We start from the raw sequence: 22909 nt of genomic DNA, 5'->3' as shown, positions 1-22909 counted from the left end.
AAAAACTATTTGCTTAACTTTAATCATTCAGGGTTTATGACTACTTACTTACATGACAAGAGTTGAGGCTTGAGCTAACACACAGGATTAGATTACCAAATCAGACTGATGGGAAACAGTGATCTTACTCACCTAGTATTAAGCTTTACTAAATGTTACAAGGATAGAGGCTATCAAATAATTCAGAAGAAGCAGAGAGGTCTGGGACATCAAGGGCAATTGGCACGCCAGGTCCTTCCTGTGTTGAACGAGGGGCTCTGGCACAGAAGATATGAAGGCTCTACTAAGTGAGGTTCACAAGCTTCCTCACACAGCATGAGAGGGTAACTTACAAAACATCTCCATTTGATACCCCCAGAAAATTGTACAGCCTGCATGCCATTCTCCAAGGAGCCAGGCCTGAGATATCCTGGGTTCTCCTTATTATAGGGAATCGTTAGCCAGGGACATCCTAAGGGAATGTTAGAGTAAGAGCTCTTCCTCCTAACAAATGCCAGTACGCTGTTGACCTAAAAGTCCCGTTGACAAGGAGACTAGACCAGAGTCACTTGTCTCCTTCCCCTCCCTTCTCCCAAAGAAGTGAAGGGATTTGCAGTCCAGCTGCTTTCACCCCTTCTTCCCAGTTACTTAAGAAGTTGGTGACATAACTTGGCTTTTTCTCACTTGCTCATTGCCTAGCTCTCCAGGATTAGAACTAAATCAAATTATTTCAACACAACAGTTGAATCACAGAATCTCATAACTTTAAAGATGATGTAGTGCAAGCTCCTACTCAAAATGTCTACTTTTTATATCTATTTTTATATCTATCTGATTGAAGATATCTTAGGGTAGGAGAACCACTTAAAAGGCCATTGTTACAATCTTCTATCCACTGGGGATGTCTTTTCTGTAAAACGGAGTCTCCCCTACCTCTCTTTACCATCCCATTGGTCCTCGCTCCATCTCAATTAATCCAAAATAAGTCTACTCTCTCTTCCACTTAACAGTACTTCCACATTTCCAAGGACATTTCAAAGCCATCACATCAACTTATCTTTTCTAGGCTGACCTCTGTGGGTCCTTCAATTGTTTGTTTGTTGTAGGACCATAGTTACCTAATCTAATCTCCCCTCCACAGTTAGCTGGCAGTCCCTCTGCCAGCACAGGCAAGTTTAGGGACTTCAGATGATGATGATCTTGGATACAGTCTAACCAGGAAAATCGTAATTTTGTTTGCTATTGTACCTTCCCTAATATAGTCTAAATTTGAAAACAGCTTCTTTTTAGCATATGTGGCATGTTATCGGGGCAAGGTATTGATAATCTGTTATACTCTATAATACCCTAAATTCTAAAGAATCTTACTTTTCAACTTTTCAACTACATGATCCTAAAGGTTCAAGCATACGTTTAAAACCCACAGGTGACTTGCCTCTATTCTTCATTTTAAGTCTTATTTGGCTCCAATTAGAAAATCTTTTAAGGAAAAAAGCTTACTACAAACAACTTAAATAGTTGCACAAGTATCAAGTCAAAGTGCTTTCCAAATATCGGTTTTTATTATATAAATGATAAGAATCATGAAAGTTTATATAAAATAATAATTGTAGTAGTTGTTGATGTTGTTATTATTATCATTTTGTTAGCCTTATTTAAAATGCACAAAGTGGCCGAGGAATTCACTGCATGGAAAAAAATGCTTCTTATACAGAGTAAATGTAAGATCTATAAATGAAACAGGATCGCTATACCTATAAACAGTTATTATTTCATAATTTTTTTCTATTTTGTTTCCCTGTGAACAGATTCACTTTAATTACATAAATTTATTTAATACCATTCATTTATTTCATAAAATGAAGACATATCAAAAAAGCAACCATCTCTAGAAAAAAATTGGAGTTACTTTTCTTGTCAACTTTATGAAATAAGGCAACAAATCATTTCTTTTTTAAAAACCCAGCATGTGGTTATTGATTCATTTATAAAGGCATAAAAGTCCAAAGAGAAAATAGTATTCATCCCACGTGATTAAATATTCAGCTTGCCCATCCATGCACTGCCAGCCACTTGCCAAGCCTGTGATTTCGGTGGCCAGGAGCAAAGAGCAGGTGATGACATATTTACAAACGCATGCAAGTGACCTGTTATCTTTCACTAGCTTGTATTCTTTTCATAGCGCAATGATTATTTGTGACTCCTGTTCAGAGAACATATTTCAAAACTGCAGCGTGATGTTAAACTCACATGGGTACTCACACACATTCTTCCCAGAGTTAGCCAGTATTTTGTTAGCCAGTTTCCATGTCTTTTTAGCAAAAGTTTTAGGAAACAAAGTGCTTGTATACCAAATATTGAAGACATAGTATAAAAAGTAGAAGTCTGTATTTTATAACTACCTACCTGTACTCTATTAAAATACAAAAAAGACCAAAGACATAAACAGTAGGAAATGCCAGTAAAAATAGCCTATTGCTTCAGAAAAATAAAATGATTATAGATAACTTTCAGGATACATGAGCATTTATTTATAACATTAAAACCAGCATAGTTTTTAAAACATATTGTGTTATTTAGATTTATGACTTCAAATGAGTGATACAGACAGATGCTTTGACATATCTGATTCTTGCAGAAATAGTACCAAATTCATGTCTTATTCACCAGGTATCTTTGTGTGAGTCAATATAAGAAAAATAAAAGGATATTATTAATACACATTTATATGAATTTTTTAAAAATCCTCCATATAGTCCCAAATGTCCGGTGATATAAGGATTTTAGTAATACCAACAAAGAAAAAAAGTTTTAAAAGAGAGAAAACATGAAATGGTATACCATATCTGTTACATAAAATTTATACTATCCTTGTTTACATATATCAATTATTTCTAAATATCTAGGGCTTGTTGGTATATCTAGATTGAAAAATAATTCATTGTGAAACCTAACAAACATGCATGGGATATAAAATTGCTAATTTACAAATGTATAATATGTAAAAAGTAATTTTAGATATAAAATTTAATATGCAGTACTGACTGATGTGAGTATCCTGTGTTAGCTCAGTTGTGAAATTCTGATGAAGTCTCTGAGCAAACTCCCACACTGCTCCCATACCTAAGTGTAATTATGCATGTACATGGAATTATACATGGAATTGAACATAAGAGAAATATTTTACCTGGATATACAGGAGTCTATACCTAGTCTGGCTAGACATGGATTCAATTATAAATGATCCAGAAAGACAGACAAATATCAACAGTTACAGGGTCCTAAAGGTTTTAAGTGAAAATTCAAGAAATTGGGGTCATCTGCCTTTCCCAAAGTGTATGAATCCAAATAGACACACTAAAACAGACACCCAAGTTAAATTATTACTTTTGTTCATAAATAAGATAGCATATCATGAGAAGGACTCTGAATGTATTTTCAGTTAATCTGTATAAATTAAGAATTTTATGTTTAGATTTATGTCAATCCTTAAGTCATTCCTCTCCCAATCTTGTCTGCTTGTTGGGCTGTTGTAAATCCCAGCACTCACCAGTAACAAAAAGTAGGCATACAGCGCTGTGCAATGGTGAATTATAAAATATTTGTCACCAATCACTTTCCAATACAAAATGATTATGAACAAATCTGTAAGAAAGAAAAATACGTAAGCTATTACACAGAAAGAAAACTGCATTGTTTTTTACGTGTATTTAACTCTCTCTCCTGACAATTTGTTACAGTCCACTCTGAGCCCACAGCACTTTGTTTATACCTCAGTTGTCCAATTACCCACTTCATCATAAAGTATCAGCTTCTGTATAACTGTCTCCCCCACCCTACCATAACTCCTCCAGGATGAGGACCAAGTGTGGTCATCTCGCACAGTGCCTGGCATATAGCTACGTAATAAATTTGTTGAAAGGAAAATGAATAACATGTTTCCAGGGTTAAATAAAGTGAAACTATTACTGAATAAAAATAATTTTAAAATAAGTGTAAATTACTGATTTCCATCACTACACTAATTCACAGAAAAGGTAAATAATGATCAACTCAATTGTAACACAAATTCAACAAAAAATATTTTAAAATTAACAAAGGATGTGATTAAATATTAATTCAAAATCACAAAAGCCAATAAGAACAATGACTATTAAAAAGATACACCAAAGAAAGAGGTCAAGGCATCAATTTTCTTTAAAAGATTCTGAATCTGAACATCATTATTAAGAAAATAATTTCATTTAACGAAACAGAAACTTTTCAAAATGTTAACACAACTATTTTCTTTACCCAATGGTTAAATATGAAATTTAGACATGGAAACTAATGACAATCATGGATGGAAACCAGGGGAAGATTGAGGTTTTATGAGGTTGGAGATTATAAAGTATAGAAACCTTCTTTAATAAAAATTAAAAATTACTAGTATAAAACTAGATGTGAATATTTATAAAGAGAAAAGAAATCATCAGATTACATATTTTAAAGAGAAAATAAATAGCACAGATGTGGAAATCAAGAAAATATAACACGCATGGCCAGATGGCTCAGTTGGTTAGAGTGCGTGCTCTTAACAACAAGGTTTCGGGTTTGACTCCCACATGGGATGGTGGGCTGTGCCCCCCACAACTAGATTGAAAATGGCCAACTGGACTTGGAACTGAACTGCGCCCTCCACAACTAAAAGTGAAGGACAAAACTTGACTTGGAACTGATGGGTCCTGGGAAAACACACTGTTCCCCAACAAAGTTAAAAAAGAATTGAAAATATAACGCTATTAGTAATTAAATGCCTGGTACACCTATTAGATACATTTTCTCTACACATTTTAGCTGTGCACTTTTTAGTCACCGATTTATATGATAATGATCTTGTAATACTTTCCAAAGAGAGACTAAACAGAATTCACTTTTCATTCAGCTTAGTTTAGAAAAGTTTGTTTCAGTTCAGAACTCTCATTTTTAAGTGTTTTGGATTGTTATATTATTTGGGGAAACCTTTACCAAGTTTCTTTCATACAAAATTTCCTGGGTAGTGATGACTCTCTGAATTGACAATACTCATTAACCAGTGTTTGAGGCATATTATAAATTTTGTGTTATCCTTGTCAATGACAGCATTATGTGCCAAACAGGCAAATTTTTTTCCAACGTGTTCACATGATTCACTCTTCTTTTAATTGGGCCATCAGATAATCCAATAGCCTATTCATTATTTCTCTTCAAATTTATCTCTTCCTCCTAAAGAATTACATGTTTTGGTATAATTTAATTTTTTGATCACTTCTTGATAGCAGAAAACTTTCGATTGAGTCCATTACCCATCTTTATCACTTTTGCTTCATATTCCATTATTTTTATTTGGATTTCCTTTCAGCTATTTATTAAATTTTAAAATTATAAAACAGGTCTCCCTATATAAATGCCCAAATCAGGGATCTGTTATTTTTCTCTTGTTTTATGAAGACAGTCCAAAATATCTTTTCAAAAAGCAGTGTAAATGGCACATGCTCAACTTAACTTCCCCTTTGTCCAGTTGTATCAAAGGCTATTCCAATCCTAGCCAACATAAGAGGAAATATGACAGAGGGAAATGTGGAGAAGAAAGAGTCTGTGATCTTAATTAATTATAGCTAAAATAGTTTACTTCTGCAAATTTTACCAAAACAATACAAAACTACGGCCATAAGAACATATTTAAAGGTCCCTTGAGGCTTAAACTTCATTAGCGTCACAGTAATTCCACCTGAGAGGCTCTTTAGGCCAAAAGGGACCATTGCTAGTAAAAACTGTCCAGGCCTAACCGAAGCCCCACCCTGCAGCTCTGATCTTCAATAAGAACCAGAGAGCCAACAGGAAAACATTTCATGTTCTACCATCAGAGCCAGCATTTTTTTCCCCCACTGTATGGGTCCTAAAAGCTGCTTCTCAAATAAATAAACCAAAAGCATAGACTATATATTCCTTGCATAATTCCATGAGTAACTTAGAAACAGTGAACAACATATCACATACCAGAAACGAGGTAGCCTGAAGAAATAGAAATATTCACTTTTACAAGCGATGAATCACCCCTATAAATATTTAAAAAAACAAAAAGTACATTTTTTAACACATAGGTTATAGACGACAGCTACTTTTTTTCTATTGAGATTTAAATATAATCAGAATGCTTTCCATAGATTCTCAAATGGTAAGTTGTCATTTGCACAAGGTACTGTGTTAGCTATAATAATACTTGAACTTAAAACTGCATGAATAATAATCTCTTATATTAATTAGCTAAAAGTTTTAGGAAAATAGTTTTATCAAAAGACAACTTTTTAAAAATGGGTTCTCATGTGATTTGTTTGTGAAAGAATTCAAAAACAATTCCAGATGCTGATTTTTTTTTTTATTCCTTATCCTGAATCAGTGACTCAAATAATTTGAGGCAGTATACTGTTATCATCATCACTCAACTGCATACTGGAGTGACTTGCCTGTTTTCACACATCAGTACATGGCTGGAGCAGGACAGCTTAATCCTGATGTTTTGACCCCTCCACAAATCAAGATCCTACACTTTAGCCCTACTAATGCTCTTCACACCAAGAAACAAATACAAATTATCAGTCCTTTACCATCTGATTTATGATGTGAACTACTGGTGAAATGAACAGAAAATAAAACTGATAACAGCTAAATTACAAATGCAAATACTCAGCAGAAGTCATGTCTTCTTTACAAATTCTGATCTACAAATATGATCCTGGAAAATTGGACCTGGAATAAATTATGGCATCAAAGAAAAAGTAAACATATCAAAAAGTATAATAGGTAAAAGTTTGATATGGACAAAAACTGACTAATGAGACAAATCTTTGTTATAAAATTTACTTTCCAAAAGACCTGGTTCTGTTAATAATCATGTTAGTAAAATAAAAATATGAAAAGAACAAAGCTAGAAATTGTTTGGGTACATTATATAAAAACCTGGTCAAAGAATTAAGTTCACTAAATGGATTCATTTTGAAAAATATCTTCCCAATGAAAACTGATCAATACTGATATAATTCTGATGGGCATTAATCCATATTTATGAATGAAAAACATCACTGCAGTCAAACACAGATAGTCAACAGGCCTGGTTAAATTGCCCCACATCCCCATGCAGCACTTTCTCAAAATATACCTCATTTCTCAAACTAAGATGAACGCAGGAAATATAGTTTGTAAAATTTCTGCCATTGGAATCACATTTAAATTTTTCAGAAAGAACCATCTTACAAATTAGCCTATGATTGATGAACACGGTTATTATTAGTACTTCAAATCTTATGTGGTACTAAATTTCTCTTACATGGACATCTATAAGTCTCATTTTCATATCTTTGATATCAAATGATGGGTCAAACATAAATTTGAAGACTAAGTCTTAAGTTATCCAAGTTGACTATCATACCTCAATAATAACTCATTTTTCTCAGAACAGTGGTTACCATAACTTGGTTTTACTCAGTAACACAGTAGAAATGTTTACATCATCATATTTTCCCTGCTATGGATAACAATGGCGATACTAAGGCAAAACAATCCTCATTATTTGTATTCAAATCTAAAATCATTTTAACGTACCTTGCTGAAATAAGTCTGAACACAAGCATTTCAATAAACCATACACCATCAATGTTTGCTGTTTTAAAGTGATGTTCTTATTAATAATTAATATCAAAATGCAAATCAAATTGAATACATTGGAAAGAAACAGCTTACCAAAGCGGATCAGCAATTGTAGCCTCATCAAACAAGAAAATGTACAGGCCCAAAAACCCCACTACCAAAGAATGGCACGTAGATCCTACCCTGAAATGAAATGAAATGCACACAAGGATTTCAGATTCTTTACAATAAACTTTAATTCTGGCAAAACATTTAACATTGTGAAGAAGTTAAATCTGGAAGCATTTAAATATAGGAATAGAGCACATCTCAGAGTACGTATAACATGAAATTGTCATCTAGAAATCCAAGGGCCAGAAGTTTACTTTGGAATTACTAACAAGAAAAATACCCAAGTCTACAATTTCCTGCTAGAAAATTGGTGAATTACTTATTGGTTTAAAATTCTAAAGCAGAAGCATATCTCATGATGCAGTTGAGTTTTGTGCAAACAGATGGCACCTGGTAAGCCCACTACCCTGCATCCTGCTTGGATGGAACTCCCGCCCCAAACAGCATCACACAGAAAATCTGTTTTTAAAAGAAACGCCCAAATGAAAGCAAACAGTTTACAATATCCAGGTCAGATTTTCTTTTATGGAAGGAATAAGATTTAGATGAAAACTATCAGTTTCTATGAGCATATCTTGTTAATAACTTAACATCCAAGCTCTGTGACATGACGTAAAGAACTGTATAAAGGATACTCTACATTTACTCACACACAAAAAAGTATACAAGTAATTAACTTTCTTTTCTCTTATTAAAATAAAGGTATAGCAAGTTTTCTCTTTAGAAATTAATGGTGTCAATGAATTTCTCTCTACAATATGACACCAAATATTTAAAAGTAAGTGAAATATATCAACTAATATAAAGCTTGATATTAGAAAATCTTATTATTGTAACTTGAAATATCAGTATATTTGATCTAATAGATAATGTGGTTCTAAATAGCTATGTCAAGTTCAATCAAATCATATTTTAAATGATCAAAGATTCACACTAATTTAAAGGCATCGACAAAGAATCCTTTGTAATACAAAAAGATCATTTTGAAGTGTGAATAATTTACCCAATTTATCTGGTTTATACACCTGGAATTTTCATGCCAAGCACCCCTGTATCTCATTTGAATACATATGGGATAAAAGCGCAGGATCTCTCATGTCAAATAAAATGCTCCATCTAAATAATCATACAACCAGCTTTGTGTTGCCATTAAAAAACTCTATGAAAGGAAACAAACATAACCTCTCACAAACCCCTTTTAGTGCTCAGTAATGTTACATCAAAAAGTTTCCTTTTGGAAAAAAACTAAATTTTTGTTCCTGATGCTCAGGCCTCAAATTCCCTTCTCTGTTGAGATGTTATATTGTTAATGGGAAGAATTGCAAGCCCTCAGTTATGGAAATGGCATGTAATTCATGAGAGAAAAGTTAAATATACTTGGATCAGATAGCTACCACTATAATGAACAGAAGCGAACACCCTGTGCTTACATACCACTCTATATTAAAAGTCTATTTGTTTAGAAACTTCTGTTAGTAAAAACTCCATCTTTCAGTCTTTAAAATCAGGTTCCTGACAAAGCAAAATATAGATTCCTTAGTGTCTAAAAAGGAAAACCATGATGCTACTCGAGATAAAATACTTCAACTTTTTTTCCAAAAGAGGGCTAAAAAGAAATGTCTGTGCTTATAAAAAGATGGTGCTTTATTTTTAAGGAAATAATGACCATTTTAGAATAGCAATTTAAAGTTGCTGATTTAATCATTCACAAGTAGTATGAGTATTGCTAACAGAAATTACATAGTTCAAACAGTTCAATTTTGGAGAAGTTGATTTAAAAATTAAGAGTATTTCAACACACTAGGACTTTCTATACCATAGGAAAGCAAGTAGACACAAGAAAAAAATTTTAATTATGATATAAATAATACCTATAAGTATGTATGCTTTCAGAAAAGGAACCATTAAGTATAGCAATGTCTCACTTATAATTAATTAAACTGTTATCTCTCAGGTGTGAATTTTCTAGTGAGCTTTTTCTTCCTGTCCTTTTTCTACTAGATGACTTGGACCACTCATTATTCAGACCTTGCTGATTGCTAGGAAGAATTATATGCGTTATGTTAATCTGTTTCAAGAGTGGAGGCTGGATATCAAGACATATATGTGTACTTTGCTCAAAAAGCAGCCAGTTGTTTTTTTTTTCCTTCTTTGCACTCACCGCCTCACAGCTTAAGTCCCATGTAAACCCAGCTGAAGTGGGAAACAGGAGTAAATTTGAAAGACAGAAAAGGAGAGAGAGAACACCATTGGAATAGCACAATGAATCTTATATAATCCCAGACTCCATTTGCAAATGGGAACTCAGTTTCCCAAATGGTGATTCCGTGCACCATAGAATGGCAGTGATAAGACTGAATAACGCGAAGTATTTTTCAGTTTCATCATTTCATTTCATTTTCATCTTTGCTCCTGTTTCTCTGTGCCCTATCTATTTCTTTGGCTTGCAACTCTTCAAGATTCAAATGCCTTTACCTCCTCTAACCACAGTGAAAATAGTTCAAAATTTAGCCACAGAAAATGTATTTCTCCATGTCCCTTCCTTCTCTTTCCCACTAGTCTATCTTTCTTCATGTTAGAAAGGTTTTTTAAAAGTAATGCTTAGTATCTTTAGTATCCCACATTTGATCTTTGTGCGATGTTTAAGATAAATCATGCCTCTTATTTTTCAAAAATACATGGAGAAACAATTCTCACTTTTGGGATGAAAAGAGCTGTAGCATGTATGAACCAGACAAATCAGTATAAGGTGCTTAAGAAAACAACTAAAGTCTTATTCACAGTTTGAATTATAAAAGTAGATGCCTGCAAAACAATTTGGTGCAAAAAAAAAGATAGGGGATTTCAGGTCAAATATAACCATGCTCAAATAAGTACTTTGGCAGAAGGTCTTTAATTTTAAAAGAAAATTTCAATGGAAGCTGATTATAGCAATTTTAGAGGCCTGCTGAATTCATTTTATAGTTAGCATTAACTTAAACTACATAACAACAACAAAAAGGATTCCCATAGCTGTTCCGATTCACTCAGGTTTGAAAATGCACAGTGATGTTCGGGCACCTGAAAGGCTCTAAAGTCAGTAAGGCAGTCAACAGTCATTTTGTGTTTGAAATCTTGTGAGGGATTAAGGAGTTGCACACACACAAAAAATGTGCAAACCAGCTAATTAAAAATATCATAGTCTTCTATATCATAACATGTCTTATTCATTTTTTAATTTAAAAAACTAAGAACCCATTTTTACTTTAGGATTGCATAATAAAAAAACACATTCTGGAGGACTCTGAATTGTAATGAAAAGTTCATTAAAAGAGAGACACAGATGTGCTAACCGTACACCGTGTTCTCTCCTATGTGGTGTTTAACTGCTCCGGTTGGGCTAAGCCAGCCAATGCTATATATAGGCTACTCAGGGCCCCAACTAATGTTTACTTCTGTTATCATTTCCAATGAACATGTGTTTGTTATCATAAATATTTCAGAGAAGAATGCAAAAACAACACTCTTCCACAGTCAGCTAGAATCTACTTAACCTTCCCACACTTCCTAAGAAAGCTGAATAAATGTTTCCTACCATCTTTCAATATAAAATCTTTTACATTTTTCTTGTATAAGATCTATTTACTTATCTTGTCTTTCATTGTGAAGGGCAAATAAAAAATTTGATCTTAGATTTTGTAAGATCCTAAATGAAAAACTTTTGGGAGATATTTTAAATAATTTAATTTCATAAAACTAGCTTTTTAAAAAATCAATTATATTTTTATAAGCTTTACCTTGAGTTCCATTCAATCTTCTTTTCAAAGCTGAGACTGTTAAAACCGGGAGAAATTTTTGCTGAAAACCAGTAACTTATACAGTGGAAAAGCAGTTGAAAGGTGAGAAAGCTGGTAAAAACAGTGCTGATGACCAGTTTAGTGTTGGTGTCCATATTTCTTCAACCTGTTAAGAGAAATGAGGGCTATAAATTGCTTTAAATTGCTCATGATAAGCCTAAATTAATTTTTTTAATATTAAAAGAGTATGTGGTTATATTTTTACTCATTTATTACAAATGTATGAATACAAAGAAACTAGAAAAATTTTGAGCCTTTAGCAACTATTTGTCATATCTTATATTTATATTTAACATAAAGAGGGGGAAATATATTATCTTAAAGATCTCAACATTACAAATTTCAGGAGATAAATTTAACATCATGCTATTCAAAATTATCTGAGTCTTAGAGTTTAACATTATGAGGGAATTTCAAGTGCTGTAACTGTAGGTATTTTTTTAGTAATATTTTTAAGGCCAAATTACTTGATTTCTCTATAACTCAACTTCCTCATTTATAAAAAGAGAGAGTTGGTTTGATAATTTCTGAGAAACAATTAAGCAATAATAGAACTAACATTATCTGCAATAGAAAAACAAAAAAATAATTACATAATAAAAACCAATTGTACAGTGGAACAAACATTTAAAACAAAATTTAAATCGTAAGAAGAATAACATCATCTTGGAAAATAACCACACTACTGTTCTGTTACTGTTTAAATTAGTATTTAACTTTAAAAAAATATCCTGCAATCACACATATCCTTGGACCAAAACTTCTCCATAACTTTTTATCTCAAAATAAAGATTTTTATAAAAGAGTTTCAGGTTTTAAGGATAGAGTTAGCAAACAGTAATATGCATACATGTACATTCATAGTATGTTTTCTGTCTCATTGAGCTGAACTTTGTTTAGCTCCTAAAAATCTTAGGAACATTTAGATCAAAAAAGGACACTAAAGCATTTGCTCATATCCAGTAAATACAGCATTTTTATGGCTTTTTCTTTGATAGAGCTGACCCTCAAATGAAAAGGAAATGAATCAGTAGGTATTTCCAGCTTCCCAATGTGAAGAAATAAGGTCACCTACTGAAGCCAATTAACTAGAAAAAGAGCCAAGTCATGGCTGCACAAGCAACACCCTCACTTCATTCCCTTCCAACCAGGATATCATATTAAGAATCAGTCCCCTACAGGGGCCTTTCTGAAAGAATTCATGTGTCTGTAATAAATTCGTTCCTCATTCTTTTTTTCTGGTGTGTGTGCTCAGCAAAAAATATTGATATTACAATTCTTCTCTGTGAGATTCCATAAACTTTATTGCTCATTTACTTTTTCCTTAATTTAACATGTGTTTATTGGGCATTAAAAATTTTAATTTGTGGTCTTTTAGTTTAATACTAACCAAATAATACATAAAAGTAAGTTTTGAACATAAATTAAACATCATTATGATTTTCTAAATGAGATAGAAAAGCAATAATGTTTTTCTAAGATAAAAGCAAATAAGGTCAAATAATAGATAAGATAGATGATAGATAGATAGATAGATAGATAGAAAGGAAGGAAGGAAGGAAGGAAGGAAGAGAAAGAAAGAAAGAAAGAAAGAAAGAAAGAAAGAAAGAAAGAAAGAAAGAAAGAAAGAAAGAAAGAAAGAAAAGAAAGTAAGGAAGAAAGAAAAAGAAAAATAAAGCAAGCAAGCAAGCAAATTGAGATCTGGGGCTATGCAGTGGAGAGTCTAACATTAAATACAGGGGGTGCCAAAAAATGTATACAAGTGGACACTTTGGTCAACGTTGCTCAAGCAGTAAGTAGTTCACTGTAATCAGAAGTGTCTGGACGCTGTTGGTAACCACTTTGAGCACCTCTCGTCATTGCAGAAGTCAAACGTGACTCATCTTCATCTTTTTTTATTGGTATATATTGAGTATTATACTTTTAATACAGTTTTCCTTTCTTAAAATGTGTATACATGTTTTTGGCAACCTCTGTATGATTAGATGAATAACATGAATAATCTTAAATGTGATGACAATTTACCCTGGAGGGGTTTGCATGTTTCCTGCTGGTCCTGGAGGATGGCTGGGCATGGGCTGTTCATTTACTTTTGTTAAAATTCAATGTATATAATGAGCATTTATTTTACGAATGGTTGCTAAAAGTTCTCTTATAAAATTGAGTAGGAATCATGCAACATTATCCATTTTATGAATTGTTAATTTAACCAATACATTAAAAACAAGCACACCATTAAAGTTTTTATCATTCCTTTAAAAAAACTAGTTTTTATTAAGTCTTTGTTATACTGGATAGCTGATGTTTTTAACACACTTATTGTCAGTTAACTGGAGTCTATCAGGTATTTGCTGAGAGTTTTCCTTTGCAAAAAATGTTCCATTTGAAACTAAAGAGCTCCATATAGTTAAGTTGTGGCTTCCATTAAAGGCTCAACAGAGAAGTTAATTAAATCATTCTACTCCCAGCTTTGCTTCCTATTAAGCAGCTGTTTGCTTCATGCTTCATCAGTCATGCCAAATCAAGCACTAGTCTAGGGATATTTTACAAAATTCCTTAGAAAACCCAGGCTTCTGGTAGGTGGCAACTGTCCCTGTTCATTTACTGAATCATGCAAGAAAACGGTAAAATGGGAAAACCAAACAATGATCATGACTCACATAGATTAAGGGCCTTTGAGAGTTTGGTAATTATTAAGTATAAGAATACATAATAAAAGTAGAAAAGTATCAGACCAAGTTCATATACCTCCATATGTGGCTAGTAGCTGGCAGAAGGCTGGATACTATCCCAGAAAGGCTGAGCCAAACCTAAGTGGAAAGTACTTCTGTGGCAATTTACAAGGTGAGTGTCTAGACATGAACTTTACAAAACAATTAGCCCCTCTTGTTTTAAAAGAATTGTGGACACCAAAGAAACTCTTCCAGGGACCTTTTGAATATAACGATGTTTGAACATCCCCCAAGACTGTTTCCATAGACTTGAATTCAAGCTGGTTTCTTAGTAAAAAAGAACATAAAAAGGTCTGAAGTATAACTCTCCACCATCGGCTTATGAGACCCCCTCCTCCAGCAGGAGGACTCTCCCAGAGGCAGGGCCAACAGAAACTGCACAGCCAGCCTAATTCAGTCTTCCTTCAACCAACAGTTCATCCAACATCTGTCACATATCCACCATGCACCAAGTGCTATGCAGAGACTCAGCATATAAAATGAGGGACATGCTTATGAGCCAGTAGGGAAGCAAAGAAACAGATCACCACTATACAAAGTGGTCAATTCAGGGTGTCAAGGGGCACTCCCTGCTTTCCTGAGAGTAAATACCCAGCAGAGAGGATACACAGTGAGGAGATAGTGAAGGTATTCAAGGTGAGCCAAGAAGACATCTTTTTGAGCTGAAGCCCAAAGGACTCAGTTCCACCAGCTGAGTCTAGAACTACCACCCTGGGAACACAACCATGACTCTCATTTCTCCGTGCTTGTTACTCCCTCGTAAGGACAGGGATTCCTTAGGGAACATGTCACAATCACTAATGCCACTGCCACACACATGCACAACTGTACCCCTTCACATTCTATAGTTTCAGGTGAGAACCACGTTGTCATGTTTAGCTGTAAAAGACCTTTAAAAAGGGGAAAGGTCTTGTGTGATTGGTTGTCTTCAAGGGCAGCAAGAAAGTGAAAAGCTGGGAAGAATGTCCTACGTATGCTTAGCACTCCTTTTCCCATCCCTAGTAAGCTCCCTTTCCTATTCCCCACATTGATTGCAAACACTCACAGCTCTCAAAGTTCCAGTTCTCTCTCTCTCTGACAATAGAGGTCTCTTCCCATTTCATCAAAATATGGAGGCTATCGGGCACGAACGCCCTCAACGTGGCAATGTTGACTACCCCTGGCCACGCTGACCCAGAACCTCTTCTCTGAACAGGCTCTGCCTGGGTATGTGCCACACAGTTCAGTCATGTGCAACCAGACCCCACCTCCCCCAGCACACAGTCCTGGAGAGTCAGCTATCTTCTGGATGGCTCCATGTGGGCATCCTGGAGGCCCTACAGGCTCTACATGACCCAAGCCAGTCCTTCCCCCAGGGCTCCGGATCTCAGAGAGTGACACCATCATCCACAACACTTCCCCATCTTCCAATCCAGAGCAGCTCAGTCACCCTGGACACCTTCCCATCCCTCACCCCCACTGCCAAATCCTGGTGGGCTGAAGAATACCAGATGAAGGATAACTCGATTCCAGGGAAGTCCTGAAAGTTTCTCATGCTAGTCTTATGGGTAATACAAAGAAATGTGATTGGATAACAAAATTAGGTAAATCCAGAGCTGGTTGAGAAATTAAAAGCAGCAATGTAGATCAATGATCTGAAGTAGACTTGAGAAGTATTTCCTGCTGTCCCATAAAGTCCTCTGCTTTTGGTCTGCTTCAGTAATAGTTTTACAAATATTTATATTTTTATTCAATCTACATATAAAACAGAGCTGGGAAAGATAGCTAGTGTAATAGGTTAACAGAATCAGATTCAAAATTATCTGCATTAGCTGAAATAATGAGTCCCAATCAGAAAGATTAATGGGAATAAATTTTAAAAAGTCAATATCCAAATATAGGACTTAGCATAATAGCCACATAACACATACACACTCACACTCACACTCACACTCACACTCACACTCACACACACACTCACGGGAAACCTCAGCATTGTAAGTTATTCAAAGCAATGAGAGATAATAATTCAATGAAGATACTATTATAACAAAAAACAATCTTCAGTCACATTCAGTTGGAGAGTGTGGAAGTACCTTTGGATCAAGACACATATCAGTCCCACTTTCCTCTAAATTAATCATATACCAAAGTACCTTTAGAGTATTGTAACTAAGATGGTGATTTTTAGAAGCCATATCATATTGTAATATTAGCTTGGGAACAAGATTACCTAGAGGGCTTGAGAGCATTCTCCTAACATCTAAAGAACTGTCATGGAAAAGTGAAAGACAGAGCTTAACTCTGCATTCCCAAAAATGGCACAAATGGGCAAACATTACAGGGAGGAAAGAGTTTAGCTTAATTTAAGGAAGACCCTCCTAATAATTTACAAGTGTCCAGCATCTATCACAGAAGTGGTAAAAGGAACACTAGAAGGGTTGGTCTGCAGAGGGAGTGCGTGCTGATCTAAGCTTCAGAGTAAGGCTCTGGGATTCTAGGACTGACCTTAATTTTGGTATCTCAAGAGGTGATTTTGTCTTAAATATTACATTTATTTTTTCTCAACAGTCTGTCATTTATGCTTTTAAACAAATCAAAATTTCACAAGTAAGAAAACATTAAGTACCTATAGCATGGTGGGAAGTACACAGGCTTAGTCAGAGTCTTGAGTTTGAATCTCAGTTCCACCACTTGCTGGCTGTGTGTCCTGGGACTAATAAGTTACCTTAACTGAACCTGCTTTCTCACCTGCAGAATGGAGATAACAACAGTACTAACATGACAGGGTGCTCACAGGGAATAACCTACATAATGTGTTGGGCACTTAGAACAGTAATTATCATAGGCTGTGCACTCAGTAAGTTTCTGCTTCCACCATCATCCATCTCCAGCAGCACACAGGGTATGTGATTTCTGCATCTGTTATCACTTTAACCAAGGGGAATAAAACCATTCTCTGGCCACTAGGCCCTAAGCCCCTAACTAATCTCTGTTTACATTAGTCAACATTCAAAATATTGGCAGCCCCCATTGCAGAAATCTATCCTCTACCACAGAGCCATCCCTGTAATCCTCTCAAGTTCCTTCCCAGCCATTGGACCCAGCCCATCACCCCCTCCACCTCCAAATCCTTCGACTAGGTCCCCTGGAACTGCTGTTCCACACCCAGTAACAGTGCTCCATCCTTGGTCTCTCCCCTGTGTGCTCTGAAGACACCCCTCTTCTGCAACCCTCTCAGGCAGTGGCTGCCTAGTCCCTCACACTTGCGAGTCAGGAGGTGGTCCTGTATCCTCTTGGTTCCTCAGGGTCCCCTTCGGGCCTTACTCCTCCATTCCCTCACCCCCCGTAATGTTTGTGCCCTGCTATTCAGTTATACCACCCTCTCCCGCTCCTCACTGGTATCATATTCCAACTTCCCAAACACATCCTCCCACCCAAAGACTTTGGACCTGGTTCACTGATGTCTTCAAGCCCTTCCATAATCCTGAGTGACTTCCTATCTATGTGGAAGGCCCAGGTTTCCTTAACAACTCAGTCCTTTTACCTTGACCCGGAATGGCACCTCTTCCATGCCACCTCAACCACCCATGGACCTTTACTGTCCCTCACTCATCATTTTTTCTGCCTCCAAAATAACGTTTCAAGTATTCCCTTTGTTGACCTTTCCTTCAAGTGTGCTCAGTATTACAGCATTCTCAAGTCCATTGACTCCTCAGCTTTTCCCCAATTCATTAGCCCTTTCCTCTTTTTTTACTCCCCTCTTTAATCAGCTTAAAACCTAGAGGCCATCATTTCAAACACTCTTACTAACACCCTACATTCCCTTTACCACTGCCAAGAGCTGGAAAACACCAACCCCGGATATGACCAACTATTTACTCAGCAATAAGCCCTGAACAATCAGAGCACTGTTGGAAAAAGTCATGTACCAGAAGAGGGAGTTTGGCGAGTGTGAAATTACAGAGGGAATCACACAGCCCTCAACACTGCCCTGTACTCCTACATCCTTGCCCTGGCCAACCAGTCCTTTCACACGCCACACTTAATTTTCCGAATTCTCCCTACTCTTTGTGAACCTCCAACCATCCACCCCCATTCTCCATAGAACCCCACTTCACAAAAAAAGTAGAAGCCAACACATGAAAACTTCCAATATCACACTGTGAGCCACAGACCACCTGCACCTTCACGCACCTGCCGTCCCACTCAGCCAACATCTCACCCATCGTTGTTGGCTCCCTTGGGAATCTTTTGCTCCCCATTATCCTTTATTGTCTCCTGACCTAGATTTTCTATTAGCTTTTAGAGAGTCTTAAGTTCCCAGTAAAAACAAAAATCAACAGAGCCATGTCTTCTTCTTCAAGAGTATAGTTTGCTGTCTTGTGCCCTCTCCTGCCCACCCTCTTTAAGGACAAAGTTCTTGTGGGTTGTCCATACTGTCATCATTGCTCACCTCTCTCCCTCTTCGGCCCGCTGCATTCTTGTCCCCACCTTCATCACTCCCCTGAAATAGCTACTGCTCAAGTCAGCAATGACCTCTCTGTGTGGTCTTCACGTTACCTCACCTCTCGCAACATGGGGCACTACTGACCATTTTCTCCTGGAGCACTTTCTGCCCTGTGCCTCCATGACACCATACTACTTCCTCTGCCCGCCACTAAAGAACAGAATTCCCTAAAGGCTTGGTCCCAGACCGTCTTCTCTCTACTTGTCTCCTGTGTGATTTCACCTGTACCTGTGGCTTCAGTTACCACTTACACGCAGAACCATCTCAAGCTTAAATAGCCATCCCAGATCTCCTCTCTGACCTCCTGACATGTACAGCCAACTGCCTACTTGTCGGTACGACCCAGCATTTCAAAGGCATCTCCGACCAAACTCACGGCCTGACCCCTAAACTTGGACCTTGCTCGCGGCACTCCAGCTAATGCCTTCTTTCTGTTCCTTAAAGATGCCGTGTTCCCTCCCTCTACAAGGCCTTTGCATAGCCTGTTCCCCCACTCCTATCCCTGCCCCTCCACGCCCAATTTAACTCTCATGCTTCTTCGGCTCTAGGTCAATTCTCTCTTCCTCAGGGAAGCCTTCTCTGAGATCCATCAGCAGGTCAATTATCGGCTCTCATAGTATCATGTCCCCCTCCTTTACAGTTGCAATTTAAATGGATGTCTCCTCTAGCCTTCAGCTGCTGAGCACACAATGGAGTATACAGGTGTCATACTATAAAGTTGTACACCTGAAATTTACATAATGTTATTAACCAATGTTACCCTAATACACTTCATTTAAAACTAATAAAATAAAAACCAAAAATATTTTTAAATTCAAAAGTAAAGAAATAAATGGATCACTCCTTCCCCCATTGGAATGTGAGCCCCAAGAGGACAGGAAACACAAACATTTTTCCCTCTCCACGTGTCCCATACCTAACACGTGCCCACCATACAGTATACGCTCATTAAATGTCTACTAAATAAAACAGTGACAGTAATAGAGACATTCATATTCTTACATGTGCTTTCCATTCAGCTAGTATCTCATCAGTTATAGGTCCCTCATCTTACCAGTTTAATCAGAATATTGGAATAAAGAATTTTCTAAATTGACAACCCTAGTATTACAGCATTGTGGATGAAAAGGGGGTTCTATGGAAAACAATCTCCCAGGGTGATCTGACCATAAATTCCGAACTGGGCAGGTCATGGTGGGTAGTCAAGCCCCAGGGATGTAACTTCTTTAGTAAAACGTTTATCTTTGCCTTAAGCAAGCCCTGTTCATTATTTCTGTGCCATTATTAAGGTTAACACACTTAGCCATCCTCAAGGGGGCACATAATCCTGTTAACTATCCTGTACTCCAATCCTCACCTTGCTTTCTCCCATCTCCATGTAATCTTCCTTACTTTCCCTCCTTAATTTCAAATGAGTAAAAGAAACTGCAAAACTGTCATTCACCAGAGCATTCGGGATCTTGCTTCTTGGCAATTATTGTCAGTTTGGCTCAAATTAAATCTTATAAAAATTCTTTACAGGTTTGGACGTTCCTAGGTTAACAGCATGGAAACATACTGACTTCAAGAAAATTCTTGGACATTCTTGAAAATTTGGACATTCAAGCAAATGTCTAAAAGCAATGAGCATCAATATTATAAATGAACCAGTACTGAGTATGTGTCTTAGTCTTTTTCCATTGCTGTTATAAAATATTACAGACTGGGTGGCCTTAAAAACATCAAAATCTATTGCCCACAGTTCTGGAGGCTGAAAGTCTGAGGTCAGGGTACCAGCATAGGAAGAGGGTACCAGCGAGGGCCCTCTTCCACACTGCAGACTTTACATCACAAGGGGCTGGGGAGCTCTGCAGGATCTCTTTTACAAGGGCACTAACCCAATTAGTGAGGGCTCCACCCTCAAGATCTACTCACTTCCCAAAGGCCCCACCAACTAATGCTACCATGTTTGGGGGTCAGGATTTCAATATATGAATTTGGGGCAGGGTTCAGGGTGGGGGGGGAACACAAATATCCAGACCATAGCAGTATATTTGGATTGACTATCCCAAACTCTTACAACACAAGGTATGTGTTCAAAGCTTTCATGAGTATGTAAAATTGTAATAATCTGCTCTGTATTTTCATATGCTTACCAACTACGGAAGTACTTATTTATTGATTTATCTACGTCAGCAACCCAAACACGTTTTACAAGTCTCTATTTGCAAACTGTAAATCATTTGTAAATGAACACATGACTGCAGAAGATACTTACCAAACCAAACAAACAAAAACCCTATCAAAAAAGAGGCATATCTGCCCCCCACCCATTCTGGGTTTTGTTTGCATTTCTATATGGGTGGTACATTGCAATTATTTGTCTAAATGCTCATAAAATGTTGATAATTAACCAGAGACATTAAAACCCTTTAGTAAAGATGTATTATCGCATGCCCTACATTCGACACTTCATTTATATAAAAACTGTTAAGCGTCTAATGAAATGCATACAAAGCTCTCACTAACTGCAGTTAGTTTTTGTTTTTTACTGCTGTTTTTTTAAATTCTGCATTGAGAGCTATATATTTTTTTTAAAGTTAGGAGAACTACATGCAGAAAACATTCCACCTCTTTTTCTTTTCTGAGTATCAAGTTCAAGAACCATTAGCATTAGTGTGAAAGTCTATAGGAAGCTAGCTGCATAAAAGTCAGCCTAACTTCTATAAATCCTCCAACACTCACGGTACTGCTTTTTAAATGGAAGCAAACAGGACGAAAATGAAGACTAAACCAGGAAAGGCTAAGGAACCCTGTATGATTATAACATGATTAAGTTGCATTCCCTTTCTTAAATAGATGATATTACTTAAGATTTAACAAGGAATTGCTAAATGACTACATGACTACAGAAAACATACCTCTATGGTTCCCGTGGCAGTTAAGAAACACTGAACTTCATATAAGGGTATCCTTTACATTTTTCCCATTCCTTCAACCTTTTCTCTCCAAGAGCATATAAGAGAATTCAAGCTAAAGAGAAACTGTTGGATTCTGCCAGTTACAGACCCTGGCAACTGACACCTCCCGGAAACAATATTTTTGGATTATAGATTGTTTTAGTGATAAAAAATAAAACACTTGAGGCTGGGTGAAAAAGGTGACGGGATTAAGAAATACAAACTGGTAGTGACAAAACAGTCATGAGGATGTAAAGCACAGCACAGGGAATACAGTCAGTAATGTTGCAACAACCATGTATAGTGCCAAGTGTGTAGTAATCAGGGGATCGCTGCATAAATTATATAAATGGCTAACCACTATGCTGTACACCTGAAACTAATATAAAATAATATTGAACGTCAACTTTAACTGAAAAAAAATAAATAATTTTATTTTCAAAAGAATAAAATACTTAAAGTTGAATCTTCATACAGTTCTAATTGGTCTTTATTTTTCCTAGAATTCAACGTAATAGTTACATCACAGGATGTTAGGGCATGAAGGAGGCTAAACTGTTCCCCGGCCTGGCTGTGTAAGAGTCACCCACCCCAAGCAGGAAGTATCCACCCTCAGGGGCTATAGGGTGGCCCCTTTTTGCTGTCACAACTCAGAGAACTATTTTGAAAGTTAATTCATATTGTTGCAGATCTCTTTAATCCAAGATTTCCCAAGATCTCTCATATTCCTATCTGTCCCTTTACATCCTATGTTAAATGCCTTCTAGGACTCTTTCTCTGATCCCTCTAATTCAGTATTTTCCAAATTTGCATATCCCAGAGCTGCCTTCCACACAATACTTTCTCAGTATGTATTCTGCTAATTCCTGTCAGTGAAGAAGAGTCTGTAGTCTTCCTTTCTATAATTCGTTTTCTGGGGGGAAAATAGTTGTCTTGATATATCTTTTCACATAGCCGACTCCCCACCAGGAGATTCCCACACAGCAAGAGTGGGGCCTATCCCATTACCTGAACCCTCCCTGAGAATTCCTGACCTTTCAAGAAATAATTTCTCCCCTGGCTTCCCACAACACTTCATCAGTAATCCCTTCTATTATATATCTTTTTAATTAGAATTTTAACAAGATTTTTATTCTTATTTTCCTAGCCTACATTTAA

General features: G+C 36.4%; 1 protein-coding gene across 9 annotated transcripts in view; it reads right to left on the bottom strand.

The window, feature by feature from the left end:
• Positions 1 to 1893: 1893 nt before the first annotated feature.
• TLCD4 (TLC domain containing 4) overlaps positions 1894 to 22909 on the bottom strand; it is a 31378-nt gene continuing 10362 nt past the window's right edge. For 6 of the 9 annotated variants that reach the window (XM_019634043.1, XM_019634045.1, XM_019634050.1 and 3 more), the window contains exons 2-5: positions 11532 to 11697; positions 7738 to 7827; positions 5998 to 6056; positions 1894 to 3624 (exon numbers count right to left, since the gene is read on the bottom strand). In XM_019634043.1, the coding sequence (XP_019489588.1) occupies positions 3422 to 3624; positions 5998 to 6056; positions 7738 to 7827; positions 11532 to 11686 (507 nt within the window). In that variant the 5' untranslated portion in view covers positions 11687 to 11697 and the 3' untranslated portion in view covers positions 1894 to 3421. Of the gene's footprint in view, positions 3625 to 5997; positions 6057 to 7737; positions 7828 to 11531; positions 11698 to 16931; positions 17054 to 22909 lie in introns of all 9 variants that reach the window. The other 3 variants (XM_019634047.1, XM_019634046.1, XM_019634048.1) reach the window with 1 other exon arrangement.

Source organism: Hipposideros armiger, unplaced genomic scaffold (genome assembly GCF_001890085.2).
Source record: "Hipposideros armiger isolate ML-2016 unplaced genomic scaffold, ASM189008v1 scaffold_1484, whole genome shotgun sequence".
Lineage (NCBI taxonomy): Eukaryota > Metazoa > Chordata > Mammalia > Chiroptera > Hipposideridae > Hipposideros > Hipposideros armiger.
The sequence above is the reverse complement of the archived record's forward strand: the minus strand, read 5'-3'. Positions and strand labels throughout refer to the sequence as shown.